The sequence below is a fragment of the Rhipicephalus microplus genome, chromosome 8, assembly GCF_043290135.1.
Source record: "Rhipicephalus microplus isolate Deutch F79 chromosome 8, USDA_Rmic, whole genome shotgun sequence".
Lineage (NCBI taxonomy): Eukaryota > Metazoa > Arthropoda > Arachnida > Ixodida > Ixodidae > Rhipicephalus > Rhipicephalus microplus.
In genome coordinates, this window is record NC_134707.1 from 14,697,984 (window position 1) to 14,716,888 (window position 18,905).

Genomic DNA, 18,905 nt, shown 5'->3' on the forward strand with positions numbered 1-18,905 from the left:
GCACCACGTCCGAGAAGTGGTTGTTTTCTGTACGAATTCGCCGCTATGAGTCAGACGACCTCTATGTACGTCACGCCGTTTAATGAGACCACCAGGCATCACGCCGTTGTTAAATGCGGCAGTTAAAACAGCGTCCGCGCCCCGTGTAATGAAGACACCCTTGCACGTTATCCGGTACGCGTCCGTGACCTTGGCGAGTTGTCTAGGCGCCTATTCGAATGACTCGAGGAGGAAGAAAGGAGCGAGACAGGTAGCCGGGAGAACGCGCACGCCTATGACGCGTGTATTTATAAATTTTTGTTTTCTCGCTGGACTGATGGCTCGGGGCCTTCCTCAGATGCGTAAGCGTATGTGCTTGTGTGTGTGTTGAGCGGCCAAGACTGGACCGAGTGGCATGGCGACAAAGAGGGAAAAGTGTCTCTCTTTCTTTGGCGTTAATCCTCTCACCGCCAGCGAATGGCGAGCTGTTACCGGCACCTGCATCGAGTGACGTTGTTGACGTCACACTTGGCTGAGTGTGTTCTGTCTCTTAACCACCGGTGTGCGGATGTCTCAGACTCACTCGTAGGGTTAAAACAGTTCGCGACATCGGTGGTCTTCGCAAAGTTCTCGGATACTCCCATCATACCGGATCATCAGGTATGTTTACACACTGTGTGGCTTCGTCAGGATACTAGTTGCCTTGTGAAACATGCCTAATGCATCTAAATGCCTAGTGTAACATGGAAACTTGCCTATTGTACGCAAGTTGGCTCATATATACATAATGCCCCGTGCCACATTCCAGAAGTGTACACAAGTGCCTAATGTAGCATGCGAACTCGCTTCGTGTATGCAACTTGACTCAGGAAACATGTCTAGTGAATGCGAGTGCTTAAAGTAACATGCAGGCTTGCCTAGTGTACAAGCGGCCTACAGTATATATACGTCTTGTGTAACATGTGGACTTGCTTATAGTGTACACAAGTTTCATCGCCAAACAAGTCTAGTGTATACAAGTGCCTAGCATCCCATGCGACGTTGTGTAATGTATATAAGTTGCTAATGAAGTTAATCAACACGTTTCTCTTGCCCGAGAAACAATTACGACTAATTAAAGTCGAATCATGCAAAGCAAGCAAGAATGTTTCAAGAGACCAAGCGCCCTTAACGAACACAGCTGTCTTTATACTAGAACGCTGAGTGGTGATGCAATGGATTTTCCGTTTATAACATGGGATGTTTATTCTGCTTGCGACATTCATTTGTAAGCGCAGGAAATTAGTTTCAGCGAGTTAAGCTATAAGGTGTCATTCTGTTAAAATATAAGCTCAGTCACGTACGCAAGTATAGCTTAGTTGCCAATGCATCGTGTGTTTTGCCCTTTCAGCTTTCAACTTTCAAGTTTAATTTAGACAAAGACAAATAATGTGTACCCTTGTCCTGTCTAAGAGGGGTGACAAAAAGGCACATGTGTCTGACTGAGTAGTACACCCCTTTCTGCAACCATTTTCTGGAACCATTTGACAATCTCCGTCCAAATTCACATTATATCTCTTTACGCAAGTGCGCTCCCCAATTGGTCAACCGGCTTCGCTAATGTCATGTCTCCCATCATGATTGGCTGCGACATTCCATTAGCAAAATTTTAAGCACAAGACGCTTTTGTGAACATGCATACTTCTTTTTGTGGCACGTATTTGCACATGTGCAATGCCACACAATATTCCACGTTAAGCAAGCTAACTGTTACAGCTTTGACGTTTTCAGAAAAATACCATAAAATGTGATAGTACGAAGCGAAGGCTTGACGAGTGATTGACATCAGAAACGGTTTTAAAAATACGGTGCAATTTTTATATTAATTGCGGTGTAAACCTTGGATTTATTCATAACTTCTATTTAGCTTACTTGGTACAGCCGAATATACACAGTCATTCTAGTTTCTATAAGCATGTTTGCCGCAGTGGTAAACACTGATATGAGGAACCGGGTAAACGTTTTGCGTTTCTAAAAAGTAACAAAGAAACGGGCAATTAGACAAATATATTCGCAGCAGTGCGGGAGTGTGACTGTGGCGGCTAAAACACGAGGAACTTCCAGGTAGACTGTTACCTCCCCTTGTTGTCGGGGTGTATTTTTGCGCCTCAACTTTCCTGGAATGATTACATCTACTTGCAACTTGTACACTTGCCAGGTAAGAGGTGCGTTTTCCGCTGAAACGCAGTTAACTTGGGCGTCGTGGGGAAAAAGAAAACACTTCTTCACTGGCCAAATGAAATAACTCTAAAGAACGAGCCCGATATTTATCATTGGCGAAATTTACATTGAGGATTATGGTCGTTGAAGTCGGCTCATGAATTGCTTTCTGTGTGAACTAAAAATTAAGAAGTGGACATGTTGTAGAAGTTTATTGGAAATATATTGATGAGAGCGTTAATAACAGGATTAGGAGCCTTTCCTCTACCGGCAAAAGAGCAAGCAATGCTTGACGGGTTGGAACTACTGCATTTCTTTCTTAATTTCTTTTTATTTCTTTCATATATTTGAAATTACGCAAGGCACACTCCTAATGTAAGTGCATAATTTTATCAAAATTAGTGGCCATTTCCGGAAACACTGTTTTCGGGCTGAATCCGCATGGCGTCGTATTCAATACAACGACCACAGGCCTCTACCATTTTCCAACGAAGGGACAGTCACGCGATCATAAAAATTCGAGTATGTCGAAGCCAGACTTCTCCTGAAAAAAAAATACAATTCCTGATATCAACACTACACGCTGCCCAGCAATGATCATTCAGTCCGCCAACACAAAATATTGGAACGAAGCGTTCTTATATAAGTTGGACTTGAAGTTTATTTTTTTTAATTTTATTTGTTTATAAAAGGAAAGGGGGTACAATAAAAGAAGGGGATGTACAAATTGCCTTTTTGCCTAGGGGACCGGCGAAAAGGCATAAAAGCTCGACAAAGCACCTGCTCCCTGTGAACCCAAAACCCACCAAGATAACACAACGCTCAGTGTAAAATTAAACATAAACGTGTTGCTACATGCAAATCACATCTGTGCGAGGATAAACAAACTATATGAGAGAAATTTGCTCAGGTAACGACATCCACAAAGCATCTACGGGAACAACAAATGAAAAGCAGTTTATAGAGCGTAGTGTTTCTCTATGTGTCTTTGCATCGTCGATAGAAAGCGTCCGTATTTTTCTGCTCAATAAACATTGGGAAAACCCGCCACGGTGGTCCAAAGGCTGAGGCATTCGGCTGGTGACGCAGTTCACGGGAACAAATACCGGCCGTGGCGGCCGCACTATCGATGGAGGTGAAAAAGACCCGCGTGCCTAGATTTAGGCGCACGTTAAAGAACTTTGGGTGGTCGAAATTTCCGGAGCCCTCCACTATGGCGTCTCTCATATTCATATGGTGATTCCGGGACGTCGAGCCCCCAACAAGTATTATTACAATAAACAACAGAAAATCATGGTCAATTGACCTAGTCTCTTAGTGGCAACTACATACCAATTCATTTCCTTGCCTCTATATGCTAAATCGCTTTCATCCGACTTTCTACCCCTCCTACTGCCCCTTCTGTGTATCCGTACCGACAGTGTACCACTCCACGTGGGAACGCTCTGCCCCACAGGGCGTTCCTCCCATTCTCAACCCCACCCCTTCCTCTTGGGAGTCTGCACTGCTCCGCTTACGCCGGCAGGAAAAGCACCAGCTGGTTCAGAGGGCTTGCAGGGTCGCGCAAGGCAATGGAGCCCTGGACTGAGGGCCCCATCCAAGGAAGGCTCAGTGTGCATTTGTTAATAATAAAAGTTTATTCTCTCTCGCTCTCTTGACCTAGTCGACAAGGCAATTGCTTGGGTATGTGCCACAGACGGGCATGAGCCGTGAAATTGGGTTAATACCATTAGTACGCATATTATGTGGTAAAGATCCTTCGTTGCTATCTAAAGGATCACTCTTGGCTTAGCGGCCGTGTGAAAACACCCGACAAAACTTACTATATATATATATATATATATATATATATATATATATATATATATATATATATATATATATATATATATATATATATATATATATATATATATATGTGTGTGTGTGTGTGTGTGTGTGTGTGTGTGTGTGTGTGTGTGTGTGTGTGTAGAGAGAGAGAGAGAAAATTAACCTAGAAGAAGGAGACACTGGCGCGTGTAATCGAACGTCCGATCTCTCGCTCCTGAGTGCGTAGCGTTAACCACTGAGCCACGAAGGGCTTGCTCCAACAGCAAGAATCTCCGAAAAATTAGGGTGTTTTCAGCATCACCCGCAAGATGGCGCAATCAGTGCACCCGGCGCCCAGCTCGTCGCCATGCGCGGGCGCGCGCTCATCTCCAACGCGTACTTTGCCCCATGGAGGAGTGGGTGCGTAGACGCTCGTGCGCGCGTGCCCATCCTGCGGCGGCGGAGAATCGTGCGCCTTCGGCTTTCGCTGGAACGATTGCGTTGTGGTTGCCGGGCGCACAAAGTTCACTTCGCTCCTGTTTGCGAAAAGAGCATGCTTTTCTACGTAGCAAAGCAACAACTGGGACACTTGTTAGTTTGCACTCGTCTGTACCTCTGATTACGTTTCGGGCGTCGTGTTTTTATAACGAGCACATAAAGTGTCAAGCCGTCAACGTTGTTAGTTCGCTCTCGGCGTGTGTGTGTTGTTTTCATGCGTCATTTGTGCTAGAGTAGCGTGCTGCCCATTTCGATCTGCTTGTCGTTCTCAGCGTTGCGCTCCAAGTTGTTCGTATCGCATTTATTGCTTCCCCCTTGCGGCGAAACTGGCTTTTTTTTCAACACTGCTTCTTGAAACATATCTGACTGATGGTGCATATAGAGAGATTGGAGCAGTAAAGAATAAACAATTCGCTATGGCGAACATTTGCACGTACTGCATGTTCCACCCCTCCCCAAGAAATGTGAGCTGAAATCTTCATGTCGACAATATTTAAAATCTTTCTTTAGAGTGTGTCAGTCAAGAAGAAAGTTTCTTTGTTGCTGTTGTAACACCAACTCCACAGGTCCGTAAATACAAGCTTCGCTTCAAAAGAACGTTCGATAGTTTAAGGGAACATTTTCTGAGAAAGCTTTCCTTCGCTCAGGGGACGTTTCGGAATCTTTTACAACCGACATCATAACTTGAAAATGAAGTGATTTAAGATGTTCTGTTATTATCTAGACAGCACCAGGGCTAATGGCACTCAAAACGTATCTTGTTACAAATCGAGAACAGCGATTATAAAACATTTATTTTTACTTTTAAGTTTCACGGTGAGGTCATGCTCATTCATTTTGTGCAGTGATTCAAAACCGTAAAAGCTCATTTTAATCGTCTTTTTTTCAGATTTACGGACGCTAGTCATGGTAAACAGAACAATGAGAATGCTATTGCTCGTAGCACTCGCTGCAATTGTGGTGCCATTTTCACAAGGTGAGCAAAGTGGTTTGCTTTATATTTGAAGCACACACGATAAAACAACGGTAATGCTCGTAGCTTAAGTAAACCTGGTGTTATTATTCGAGTACATGGATATTAAACGACCGTTAGCTCTCATTTAGTAGCTCAATCAATTTCGTGCATATAAAACTAAGTTATATAAATGTTAAAAGGGTGTTGTCAAATTACATTTTAAGCATAAAGTCGCATAACTTATCAAATTCTGTCACTTAAAGGCGTGATATTTTGATATGACTCCGAGGGTAAGGCGGATAGATGTTAGCGGACTGTCGTTGGACTTTGGCGAAATAATACGATAGATGTAATTTTCTTTTAGAAGGTAATATTGTTCCTATGCCATGCAGAAAAATATGTTTCGCGAGTAATTTTTTCTCTCTTTTGGTCAATGTAATTTTTTTTGCAAATTGTGCAAATAAGTTGCAATGTATGTGTCGCCAGGACAAGGGTTGCGAAGATCGTAGTGCAAAAATTTTGGCAGAATTATGACTTGCATTGAAGCTTCATAATACTATGAACACTGCTTAAGATGATGTTAAAAGTGTCACCGTTATGAGGCACAGTACTTGAGGCCAATTTTATGTTTTGAGAGAAAAAGCTGCTCCGACGCCTCACCCTTCTCTTATACTGATTACTAATTGAATGAACACCGTTTCTGTCTATGTAATTAATGAGTGACTTGTCAGATGTTAAGAAATGCAGTATGGGTTCTTCACAGATAAAATTATAGCGTTATCAATGTATGCAAAACCTCTAGATGGTTTTTAAAAAATGCGTTGCGAACGAGTAATGCTAAAAGAGACTAAAATTCTTGAGCAGTGGATGTCGTCAGAGCCTACATTTCAAAAAATCGTGTATTCTGCCTTAAATAACGAGTAGTCAACAAGAGGTCAACAAAGCATTAGGTGGTTTTGTCCTTTTTTATGCTTTTTCAAACCTTGCCTTCTTCAAGGTTCTTTTCGCAATCAAGGCACCAGCCATAAGTAAGGCAATGACTTGAAGAGTCTTGAAAAAGGCAGGAGCTTTTGTTGTTTCGTTGACCACAAGTTTCTACTAAGCCACCACTACATTGCTTTCTTGAAAAAGACAGAAACACTTGCCGAAACTTCGCCTTCAGCAAAATCTCCCGTTCAGTAATTTTTCATCAATCCAAGCATCCAAAGCTTCCCCTGAACTTCTGCCTTGTTTCAATAAAAGGTAAAATACTTTCCATGTGCCGCCTACTGCAGGCGCCCCTGCCGTCAAGTTTGTTGACAACGTACCAATCAGCATCAAGCTTCCAGACAGTAATGAACTCGTAAAGACGGATGTTCCCAGTCAATCCGCAATACCAGAGGTGAGTCCTTTTCACAGCGTGTCTGCATACCGCTCGAAAAAGGAACATTTTGTTCACCGGAATTACATAGCACAGGTTCCACATACAATACTACTGCTCGGAGGTCAGAAAATGGAGTGGCCTTTGAGTGTGCCGAAATCGCAATAAAGAAGGATTGCCAGCTATCACAAGCTCGAAGGGTTCCTATGTTCGCACAAGTGTGCCTTCGGTGTTGTGAGCACACATAGCCAGGGATGATGCTCGCCGCACCATGCATCGTTCACGGTAAAATCCTTGGGGCGTTCTTAACATCATTAACTCGTGAAACGCTAAGTTGGAAGCGCGCATATCATAAATGTGGTCATAAATCAAAAGCTGCATCAGAAGACGCTTCCATGACTTTCAGCTCGTGATAAACACCGGTGCCACATGTTTCAGGTTAGCTGGTTAATCATCTCCGCGAAGATCATGGTAGATAAGTTTATAAGCGGAGCTCCTCTTAGTCCAACCTTGTTCCGCGTCAGGCGTGGTCAGCAGTATCTCCTGAACAACATAACAGATGGCACTGTTTTTCGGCAGACACCGCAGGGACCAATTATATCAGGATTGGCTAGATACATTCATTTAATTCGAAAAACTCGCGGCAGCTTTGTTTGTGCTTGATGGATATGTGCGGCTTAACGTCCCAAAACTACAATATGATTACGAAAGACGCCGAAGTAGAATGCTCCGGGAATTTCGACCACCTGGGGTTCTTTAACGGGTACCCAAATCTGAGCGCATGAGAATACAGCATTTTCGCCTTCATCCGAAATGCAGCCGCCGCAGCCGGGATTCCATCCCGCGACATAGCTTTGTATGTGCTTGAACACGTGGGCACTTTGCATTCGTCTTTGTATGTGCACTTATGGTGCTTGAGTTCATTTGAAGGTTCAACATGTGGTATAAGCTTTTTTTTTTGTTTTTTGTTTCGCGCAGTGTCTCAAGTCACAAGAAGGGGTGACAGAAACTGTAAGTTCCAAGCGAGCATTACAAGAACCCGTTCCCTTATATCTGCTCTTTGAAGGAAACCAATTGGCATTTGAAGAGCGTAGACAAAAGACGTGAGCTTAAATCGTCGCTGTAAGACTCACACAGAAGTTGGAATATACGTCTATAAACATCTCCATTCTTTTTTCTCTTTTTTAGAAAACATTCGTGCTTCACTTACGTCTTCGATGTGATTTTTTTTCAACTTAAAGATAGATCACAGCTTACACTACTACCCTAACAAAAAAAATCAAGCTTGACAGTGTACGCACTATAGAGAAAGCAAGTGATTCCTTCACTAGTAAAAATAACAACTATTATTGAGAAAACCCTGTAGCTTGAAAGAGAACCTGTTTGTTATTCAACCTAAATAACTCAGCCTCCATATACTAGAGACATTAAATTGTCTTTCAAATCTGCTACGACATGACATAAGCCATAAAGTGCTTCATGTTATGTAAAACGTTTGCAAGGGTTAACCGTAAGAAATAAATATTCTATACATGTATCCTAACCAACATTTAATGAAAAGATAAAGTGTGAAACAAAGGCATATGCAGCTAATGGTCTCAACCCATGAGATCATCATTATGCTAGGGAAAAATTGACATGCTATTTCAATATGCAATATTTCTCAAGTACCTTTTTTTCCCTCATGTTCAGGAAGACGGCTTGGTTGCTCCAGCCGAGGCCTTTACACTGGTAAGTCATTCACAACAGGGCACTCAATGCACCACTGTCTCGAAATAAAGCTATTTCAGTCGAAAGCATGCTCCTGGTGTAGAACTGTAGTGACGCGTACGCGTGACATAGTGGTACTCAATAGCAGTCAGAGTGCGGACATTGAAGTTGCCCCGATGTTTTCATGGTGATTTAATTTATTGCGAGTTAGGTGAGATGGGAGATCACCGAAGCGTTCAGCCAGAACATATCAATGCGCTCACAACCTCAGAATAAGCACAATTTGTTTACATTGGCTAGATCCGTTCATTTATAACACGCCGTACGAACAGGTTTTTACCAAAGAGAGAGCAGCCGAAACTTCACACACAGTTGGCGTTGACCCGAAATGAAATGCGCTCATAATCCACACTACGCTGTGTCTTAATCGTTGGTGAATTTTTGGCGTGTTCAGATACTGCGAATCAATCACTTATCGGATGCATCCTTTTCGTCAAGCATCTCATGGAGTCATGGTGTTGAAAAATGACCCTGAAATGATCACCCTTTATATTGTAACCACACATATGGGTGATTCTAAAAATTGGTATGGTTAAGTGTTCGAGTTCTCTGGCTAAATTCGCCGCACAAGTGAACCCATGTACAATATGTGAAAGGCCACTTTTAAAATGGTAACGTTAACTGGCATAAACTAACCCCTCTCATCCCCCCCCCCCCTATGGCATATCGCTAGCTGAAGTTATTTTGAGACCTCGGTTATAGACGACAATATTTTTAAACTCGTTTTATGGGTATTAAAAATGGCTGAGTAGCCAATTTTTGGTTAGCTAACCAGCTTTTTGTTGATTGCAGTACCTTTTTTGGGGGGTTACGAACTGCTGATGTTTCAACTGCATTGCTTTCCGATCTAGTGCGCCAGACAGGAGCTGGGAAGGCTTCAGAGCGAGTTGAAGCCGAGTGTCCAGGAACCGGAGGAGTCTTCTGAAGAAGAAGAACCTGTCGAAGATGACCTGCCACCTCCTCCAAAGAAAGAGGCTGCCAAGCCTGTAGAACCTGAGACGAAGAAAGAAGCACTTGTTCCTCCAGCAGAATCCAAGCCGCCCTTTCCAGAGGCTCCCACGATTCCGGATCTCAGCAGCATCACGGACGCTTTCACCAAAGTCAGGCCCATTGACAAGCACCCAACCGTTCTTGTCGAAGTCGTGAAGATTCTGCAGGTAAGCTGGAAAACATTTACGTGCACTCATTTACGTACACTAGCTACAAGTATCGTTGTCTTCGTGCAAAGAAAATTGCTTTATGTCTAGGTTTTTTGTTTTTGAACCAGTCCTGATCACCTAGTACCTTTCTTTGCAATGTTGCTGAGCTTCACGGTTATATTTATTCCCATAGCTACTGCAGGGTAAATGCACCACAATTGTCATTTCATCATTGTCACCACTTTAATGGAAGCTAAATGCACCGCAATCGTTATGCGCATGATAAGTAAAAAGAAGGGGGGGGGCAATCAATTAGTTGGCAATACTTAAAAGCTTGTCTAGAAATAACGTGGTTGCTTAGGCGTATAAATCTAAAGGGACTGAATTCGCTAACCTTTTCTTTTGTGATTGCGTTTTCCCATGTATAGCCAGCCTCACAAATTATAATTTCTACATCGTGATTGGCTAAAACAGTCTCTAAGGAAAGTTTTTGTATGAAGAGTTTCTGTGAACACAGAGCCACAATCGTTTTGGTTTCAAGAAAGTATGCTGAATTCATATCACCTATTTAACGCTTTGAGAGAGAGAGAGATCGAATTTAATGATGGTAGGAAGGTTAACTAGACTATAAGTCCAGTTTGCTACCTTACACATGGGGAGCCGAAGAAGGGAGTAAAAGCATGACAAAAACAATGATGCAAGTAAAGTCCCAATTAGGAGCACACACAAACAGTGCAGCGTGGCACATGTGGGGACTCAATACTGTTGTCTTCAAATACTGCTAAAGGACTCGGGCAGTGTTTAAGCTGCGGTGCTGTGAGACCAAGCTCCCAAGATCTCTCTAGATGTAAAAGGCCGATCATTTGGTCTCATCAAGACACGCCGTGGAGTCCAGTCATCTAGAGACCTCATTCAAATTGAGGGCGATTGCACAAGAGATAACCAATGGTTTCTGCACAGTTGCAGTATTTCGCGCTTTGAAGCTTGCGAGCAAGGCCACACCCAATATGGCAAGAAATGTCTTTGGGGCACAGACCCTTCAGTGGAGGCCGTGGCTGCCGGGACAGCAGTGTGCTTTTCTCACAAGGGAGAAAACGCACCGACGTGATGATAGTTTTTTAGTGTTTGGGGGCACCGTAGCTGGCTCAAAGGCCACCACCGAAACTGAAAATATGCAAGGACGCTCTTACTGGGGTTCATACATTCAGCATTCATTCTTGATTTTGTGTTCTCTTGGTATACTAGAAGTACACAACACTGGTTAGAACCATTGCCACTGTTTATGGGTCTAAGATTCGCAGCTTGTCTTCATTTTCCATCACATTTCATGTTACTTTAAAAAAAGTCAAAAGTTCAAAGGACGATGGAAGTTTTCGTGAAGACAGGGTGTTTAGTGAGACGACGTTTCGGCAAGCGGCCCTGTTTTCTTCGAGGCAGCAAGTTTCAGCCTTGTTGGAGGTCTGTTGCAGTTGACCCTGTTGTTGTAGCTATAGCCCAAGTTGCAGACCTGGCGAAGCCAAGTCGCCTTGCCAAAACGCTGGATCAAGCGACACCCCATGTTCGCAACCTTTCTTAGCATGTTGACTAGCGACTAATGCGTTCTACATGTCTCGCAGGTGATCTTCGACTTTAGGCGCGTGATGAGCGACATGCAACGAATCCTGCACGGAGACCTGGCCGGAGTTTTGCGGGAGTACCCGGAAAGAGCCCGAGGTCTGTTCCATATGGTTCGCACTCTGCCCAGCAGGTTCGCCAACGCACGTGACAAGGTCGAAGAGGTCAAGGAGGAGAGGTCAGTGTAAACCAACCGCACACATCGGTTGTCAGTCTCGCGTTTTCATTAGCTCACTTGGCTGTAGTGACTAACGACGGCGATAACTCTTTGGGACCGCCAGCCATTCTCAAGACAAACTGTCCTTGAATTGGAGGATCATAAGCTGTTTCGTTTTTATAACTGTGGTTCTAGCTTTCCTGCAGTGAAGTCCAACCAACTAATTATATCTGGTATTGGGAGCATCAAACCCCGGTAAAAAGTAATGAGAGGTAGTCACTTCTCCGAAAATTGTGCTCAGGAACAGTTTACTTGAGCTATGAAGCAGCAAATATTAACTCAGATTTCCTTGTATTAACTTGGAAGTTCATTGGTCCTTTCGTGGCCTAGTCGGTACATGTGAGAATATAAACTAGGTAAATTCAGCGCGAAGAAACGAATACGTAGACGCCATTCTAATTCGTTTGGGTTTCTACAATTATCACTTTTCTTTGCACTGCAGATACTGAGTACCCTCTTTTCTGTTGAGTACCTGATTTCCGTTTTATGCACCACAGGTGCTGCAATTAGTTTGCTGAATATTCAGTGAAGTGTGATTGTGTGAATTACCTATAAATTGGCTAATGGCGTTGAGCATCTTAGAGAACAACTTAGGACACTTTACTCGAAAAATATTGCCCTTTGATTCGAAAGCCATTGCCGAATGCCAAACTAAGAGATATTTCTCACAGGTTTCAATCCTTTCTTTCTTCTACCCTTTCCTCGTATATTAAATACAAATCTGCCCTTTCCATACTCTAAAAATCAAATTTATAGTTTATATTTTGTGTAATCATCACCATGGTCAGTCCCACTACATCCACTGCAGGGCTAAGGTCAATCCCAGGTTTCGTCAGTGAACCCAGTCCTGTGCTGGCTTAGGCCACGTTATCCTCGCAATCCCCTTAGTATCATCAGTTGAATAATCTGTATGTGACGGCGAGTTCCAGTATCACTGTTAAGATTGACTCAGTATTGAAATAATTAAGACTTCGATATCGAAGGGCTTTAATGGTGGCTTGTCCTTTCCTCAACATCATCTTCCCCCATCAAATTTTCTGTCTCCTTGAAACAAGCGAGCCTTTTTTTTAGAATTAATTTTGTTACTCTTGATAGCCTACGTGCTAAACATGGGCATGGCTGAGCGCAACGTGACCAGACCATGCGCAAGTTTTCTTCTTCACGTCTACTAAGATGTTTTTAACCCATTTCTGCCGTGACCTACGACCCTCTTCTTTTTCTTAACGTTTGCACCTATGATTCTTCTTGCCATGGTTGTGTGTAATAGCTCGTGCGACTCACACCGCTACTGTCACGTGGCCTCTTATGTCTACGCAGCCAGGAGCCCGAATACATGCAGACACTCAACGAGCTGCACAGCTACCTGACATCTGCAGGCGCATCGTCGGAAGAACTGCCCAACGCACTTTCCCTCGTTAGCACACTCGATGCACTCAGAAGTATCGCCGGACGCCTTCAGAACCACCTGACAGAGAAACTGACTGGTCGCAAGAGGGCTGCTGAATCTATCTCGGGTAAGACAGACAGACAGACAGACAGACAGACAGACAGACAGACAGACAGACAGACAGACAGACAGACAGACAGACAGACAGACAGACAGACAGACAGACAGACAGACAGACAGACAGACAGACAGACAGACAGACAGACAGACAGACAGACAGACAGACAGACAGACAGACAGACAGACAGACAGACAGACAGACAGACAGACAGACAGACAGACAGACAGACAGACAGACAGACAGACAGACAGACAGACAGACAGACAGACAGACAGACAGACAGACAGACAGACAGACAGACAGACAGACAGACAGACAGACAGACAGACAGACAGACAGACAGACAGACAGACAGACAGACAGACAGACAGACAGACAGACAGACAGACAGACAGACAGACAGACAGATAGATAGATAGATAGATAGATAGATAGATAGATAGATAGATAGATAGATAGATAGATAGATAGATAGATAGATAGATAGATAGATAGATAGATAGATAGATAGATAGATAGATAGATAGATAGATAGATAGATAGATAGATAGATAGATAGATAGATAGATAGATAGATAGACAGAGAGACAGACAGACAGACAGACAGACAGACAGACAGACAGACAGACAGACAGACAGACAGACAGACAGACAGACAGACAGACAGACAGACAGACAGACAGACAGACAGACAGACAGACAGACAGACAGACAGACAGACAGATAGATAGATAGATAGATAGATAGATAGATAGATAGATAGATAGATAGATAGATAGATAGATAGATAGATAGATAGATAGATAGATAGATAGATAGATAGATAGATAGATAGATAGATAGATAGATAGATAGATAGATAGATAGATAGACAGACAGACAGACAGACAGACAGACAGACAGATAGATAGATAGATAGATAGATAGATAGATAGATAGATAGATAGATAGATAGATAGATAGATAGATAGATAGATAGATAGATAGATAGATAGATAGATAGATAGATAGATAGATAGATAGATAGATAGATAGATAGATAGATAGATAGATAGATAGATAGATAGATAGATAGATAGATAGATAGATAGATAGATAGACAGACAGACAGACAGACAGACAGACAGACAGACAGACAGACAGACAGACAGACAGACAGACAGACAGACAGACAGACAGACAGACAGACAGACAGACAGATAGATAGATAGATAGATAGATAGATAGATAGATAGATAGATAGATAGATAGATAGATAGATAGATAGATAGATAGATAGATAGATAGATAGATAGATAGATAGATAGATAGATAGATAGATAGATAGATAGATAGATAGATAGATAGATAGATAGATAGATAGAATGTGAAATTTGTTTGCTTTATGACATTCAATGACATGTTTTTCTGCACCAAGATAAATTTTAAACGAAAATTGAATGCTACTAAACTTATATTCCAACTTGATTACAAGCATTACCAGGAAATAGAGGTGCAATTAGCAGCTTGAGGTCAAACTGGCCACCTCTCACACATGGCAGCTTCATAGTCAGTGATAAAACGGGCTAACGCATTCGAGTATAGTACACAGAAGCAGTTACAGTTACAGGAACAAGCATAACTACAAACGTCTTACTAGATCCCGAGCGAACGTTTTGCGTTCGATAAAACACTACTAGGCTCATGGCTATCTAAAATAAATCGCAAAACAATGAAGGCGCTTCAACGTTTTTTTTTTTTTTTTTTTGAAGAAACGAAGATTTGTGACCACTACTGAACGGGCTATATAGTTACAAGTGAGCGTGGCGGCTACGTGTTTGTTCTGCCCTTATGAGAAATTTTGTACTCACCTATGCAGGAATGTATTTCATTTTTCACTCTTTATTTAAAACAATCAAGTGGATAGGGGTAGAATCACCAAGTAACGGCGACAACAACTCCTTCGTTTATTTTGTATTTCAATAAAAAATCTTACTGAGGCGCTTGAAGTCCGAAATATATGGTGTATGCATGCTTTAAAAGCCTTTTAAATATCCTTTTAAATATAGATTTTTTCAGACCGGTCACTTACAGCTCTGCCACATCTCAACGCCGTGCTAGTGCTCTTTAGTGATACGTGGTCATTTCAGTGAGTAACCCCTCCCCCACTCTGCCGTAGCTGAGCCTCGTGCTTGTCATTTTATCTCTGCGCAGAACAACCGAGATCATCAAGGGTCGTCGATGAGATCAAGGACATATTCACGATCATTCCCGACACGTTCCGTGCCTACGGCCGGCGCAGCAAACTGAACGGCGGCCCGGGCATCTTCAGCCCGTCGCCTGTGAGTCCACTGAGCCCGTGGAACCCCTTGAACCCGTTGTCGCCCATCAGCCCCGTGTCGGCCGTCTCCAGGCTGACACCCGGTGACCCGTTGCGCCCCATATCTAGGGCCCAAGTGAGGGCCGTGGACACCGTGTCGAAGCGACTCGTCGACCTCTTCAACGCCCGCACAGGCAGCAAGAAATCCTCCTGCCTCTCGGGAATTTGCAACTTACAAGCGTAAACGCAAAAGAAGAGGAGTCCTAAATCACAGGATGCTATTACGTCACTATAGTTCGCACGAGCATAATTGAGTATATCCTATAGTATCGGACGGGGACTAGGGCAAGGAAGCAAAGGCAGGAGCTCAACCAGGAGTCTGATCCTGGGCATTGTCCAACTCTGCCATTAGTCGACTCTGACTGATCCAGAGGGGTGCCTCTCTGATTTGCTTAGAATGCCACCATTAGTGACCATGAAAGTACTGTAAAATTTGACGCTGTCAACAATAACACCCCATGTCCACGTATGGTTGGCGATCCCACTTTGAGGGAAAGCGATTAAGGGCGCCGGACACAACGTTACCGAAAGCTTCGGTAAACTGGCAATAAGAACTTCCGGCCGAAAAGCTTTGCTATTTTGGAACCATGATGCTCTGATCCTGTGGCCATGGGCTTACGGGGCTGATCAAGATGCTGTGCCTCAACTGTAATTCCCAATGTACCGCTTTGTGTTAGGCTGAGAGCGACGCATCACCATTTTCTATTCAGGCAGGGTTACATGAATATGCAGCCTATCGCAGTGTTTTTGGTATGCTAAATGAAGTAATTAGTGTTTGGCAATTGAATAAATTTCACGCTAATTACACATTTGTGATTCCATTAAGTTCTTTTGAAGTGATGTTTGACGAGGTAATCCTTCGACATCTACTTTATACTGCTACGACTTGTAGAGTTCTTGTTCCTAATAAGGACAGAAAATTTTTAAAATACGAATTGATGATTTAAACAATCATTTTGTCGGACGACGGAAAGCTCTATTTGGACAAATTTTCTCTAGTGCACTACGGGTTTGATACTTTGGTAAGCCTTGAGACTTCTACATAAAATATTTTGCTTACAAGCTTCCTTTATAAAGAAAAGCACGCAATAAATTAGCGTAACTATTCTTCTGAACTGCTTCTTTCAGTTTGCTGAGAGAGTAAATTTGGTACGGCTACAGGGCATCGCTCAATAGTTTGTTCAGCAGAACCTAAATGCCATGTACCATTCGATTCTTTACCGAAGGCATAAGAAACTTCTCTGTAATTACGAAAGCAGCTAATAAACGATGTCACGTTGATTTGTGTAAATAAATACCATCATCTTCCACTGATCTCGTGAAAATGTTAGTACTTGCAATAACCTGTCGACGATGCGTTTGACAAGTGTTAACGACCATCTAAGTATTTGCGAGGCGCAAAATGTTGTTACGCCCGTACACTAGCCTGCTTAATACCGTCACATTACCACACGGTCAATAGCAGTTTGCTTCATGGCCCAGAGCTGCATAAGAAAGCACTCAGCTACCCAGAAAAGGTACCGAAAGCGACATATAAGTACCAGTGTATATGTTGGTATTTCACTTCCAAAAACATTACATCTCCCACTATAGAGAACCGCGAGGATGTGAAGCAGGGCTTGGTGTTCACTTATGTTTCCATTGTTGTTCCATTTGTATGCTTCCATGTATGTTTCACTTGTGTGAGGAGTTGTGTATACGTTGTGTACCACTTAAGTTACCCCCCCCCCCTCAATTTTGTGTGTGTTACCTTGTGTGTATCCATCGCACTACAAAGTGAACACCGAACAACCAGTGCCCTTTCGCATCCCCACAAGTTTCCTTTAGTCGAATATGGTGTGATTATTATGTTGTATGAGAAACAAAAGGAAGTGGCCTCAATGGGAGCGAGCGCGCGGCGCATTATATACGAGCGCACAATTGTGACGGAGAGACAGAAACGAAGTGAAGGCAGCTCTCACGCCACGTTCATGGGAAGAGGAGAAGGGGAGAGTTGGCGCATGCGCAGAGGGGCAGTGGACGTGTGAGGGAAGGATGAACACAGTCTCTTACAAAAGCTGCTTCGCACCTAAAAGCACAGTTTGATTACGAAGGACGTCATAGAGGCGCGCTCCGGAAATTACAATTATACGGTGTTGTTTAACGTGCACCTAAATTTAGGTAAACAGGCCTCAACCACACCGTCGTAATTCAGACAAACCAGTATTCAATCCGGTGACCTTACGGTAAGCATTCCAACGCCTTAACCACTTGACTACTATAACGAGTAAGCATGTAGTTACAAAAGCGGTGCTTTGGTTTCGAGACACTGTCCCCGGTACGTCGTTGATTTCATTTGCGGTCTTACGTAAACAACAAAACATGGGTGATTTTAATCACTGCTTTTCAAACACTACTTTTCAGGGAAAGCTCCATATTGCGAGACGATATAAAAACCGTTCACCACGAGAGACTTGACAGTCTCAATTGTCTGTGTCGTCTTTGAAGTCGTTAACTACGCCGTATCCAAGCGCAGGAATTATTATGAGAGTCGTTATAGTGACACCCTTCTCAGAATCGTATGCAAGCACGCGTGTCATTGGCTGCGTTATTTTTATTTTATTTATTTTTATTTTTTAAATACTGCGGACAAGTCCAAGCAGGGTGAGCAAACCACATAACAATAACAGAAAACAATGTTGAAAGTTGTTTTTACGAAATGTTTTTGGTTGGAAAAAAACAAACTGGTCATGATACAATTCTAAGGAAGTAATAAAAGCCCCGCCGCGGTGGTCTAGTGGCTAAGGTACTCGGCTGCTGACCCGCAGGTCGCGGGTTCGATTCCCGGCTGCGGCGGCTGCATTTCCGATGGAGGCGGAAATGTTGTAGGCCCGTGTGCTCAGATTTGGGCGCACGCTAAAGAACCCCAGGTGGTCAAAATTTCCGGAACCCTCCACTACGGCGTCTCTCATAATCATATGGTTGTTTTGGGACGTTAAAGCACACAAATCGATAAGGAAGTAATAAAAGAACAACAGTATTTGCACAAATGGTTCACGGGCGTTCGGAGAATGCTTTCCTTAGTTTATTCCAATCAGTTATAGTTTGTCGGAGAAAGGAGTAGCGAAAACTGTCAGTCCTTGCGAATATTGGTGTTAGAGAATGAGGGTAGTGGTGCTGATTGGGTCTGCTTATCAGTGACGTCGTTCACATTTTCGCAACCATGCTGCCAAACCTGCGTGCAGCAGTTTGATTGATATGTGGGGTTTAACGTCCCATATGATTATGAGAGACACCGTAGTGAAGGGCTCCGGAAATTTCGACCACCTCGCGTTCTTTAACGTGCGTGCAGCAGTTTCAATTTACAACTTCCACAAGGAGAAGGGCACAGATCTTTCGAACGCCCGAAGAGCAGACAATTTTCCAAGAACATTGCCGACAACTGATCCGGGAAAGAATTCGTGTTCGCCGGGCTGATGCAGCAGTCCACGTGCAAAAACAGACCCGGCTGTCGAAACG

At 43.2% G+C, this 18,905-nt stretch overlaps 1 protein-coding gene across 1 annotated transcript; it reads left to right on the forward strand.

The window, feature by feature from the left end:
• Window positions 1–352: 352 nt before the first annotated feature.
• Window positions 353–16,216, forward strand: LOC119164162 (uncharacterized). Its single transcript, XM_037416281.2, has 9 exons — window positions 353–639; window positions 5,375–5,461; window positions 6,715–6,821; window positions 7,779–7,811; window positions 8,493–8,531; window positions 9,422–9,727; window positions 11,326–11,501; window positions 12,858–13,054; window positions 15,242–16,216. Exons 2-9 carry the CDS (start codon window positions 5,392–5,394, stop codon window positions 15,589–15,591), a joined length of 1,278 nt encoding a protein of 425 aa, XP_037272178.2. The 5' UTR covers window positions 353–639; window positions 5,375–5,391; the 3' UTR covers window positions 15,592–16,216.
• The last annotated feature ends 2,689 nt before the right edge of the window (window positions 16,217–18,905 follow it).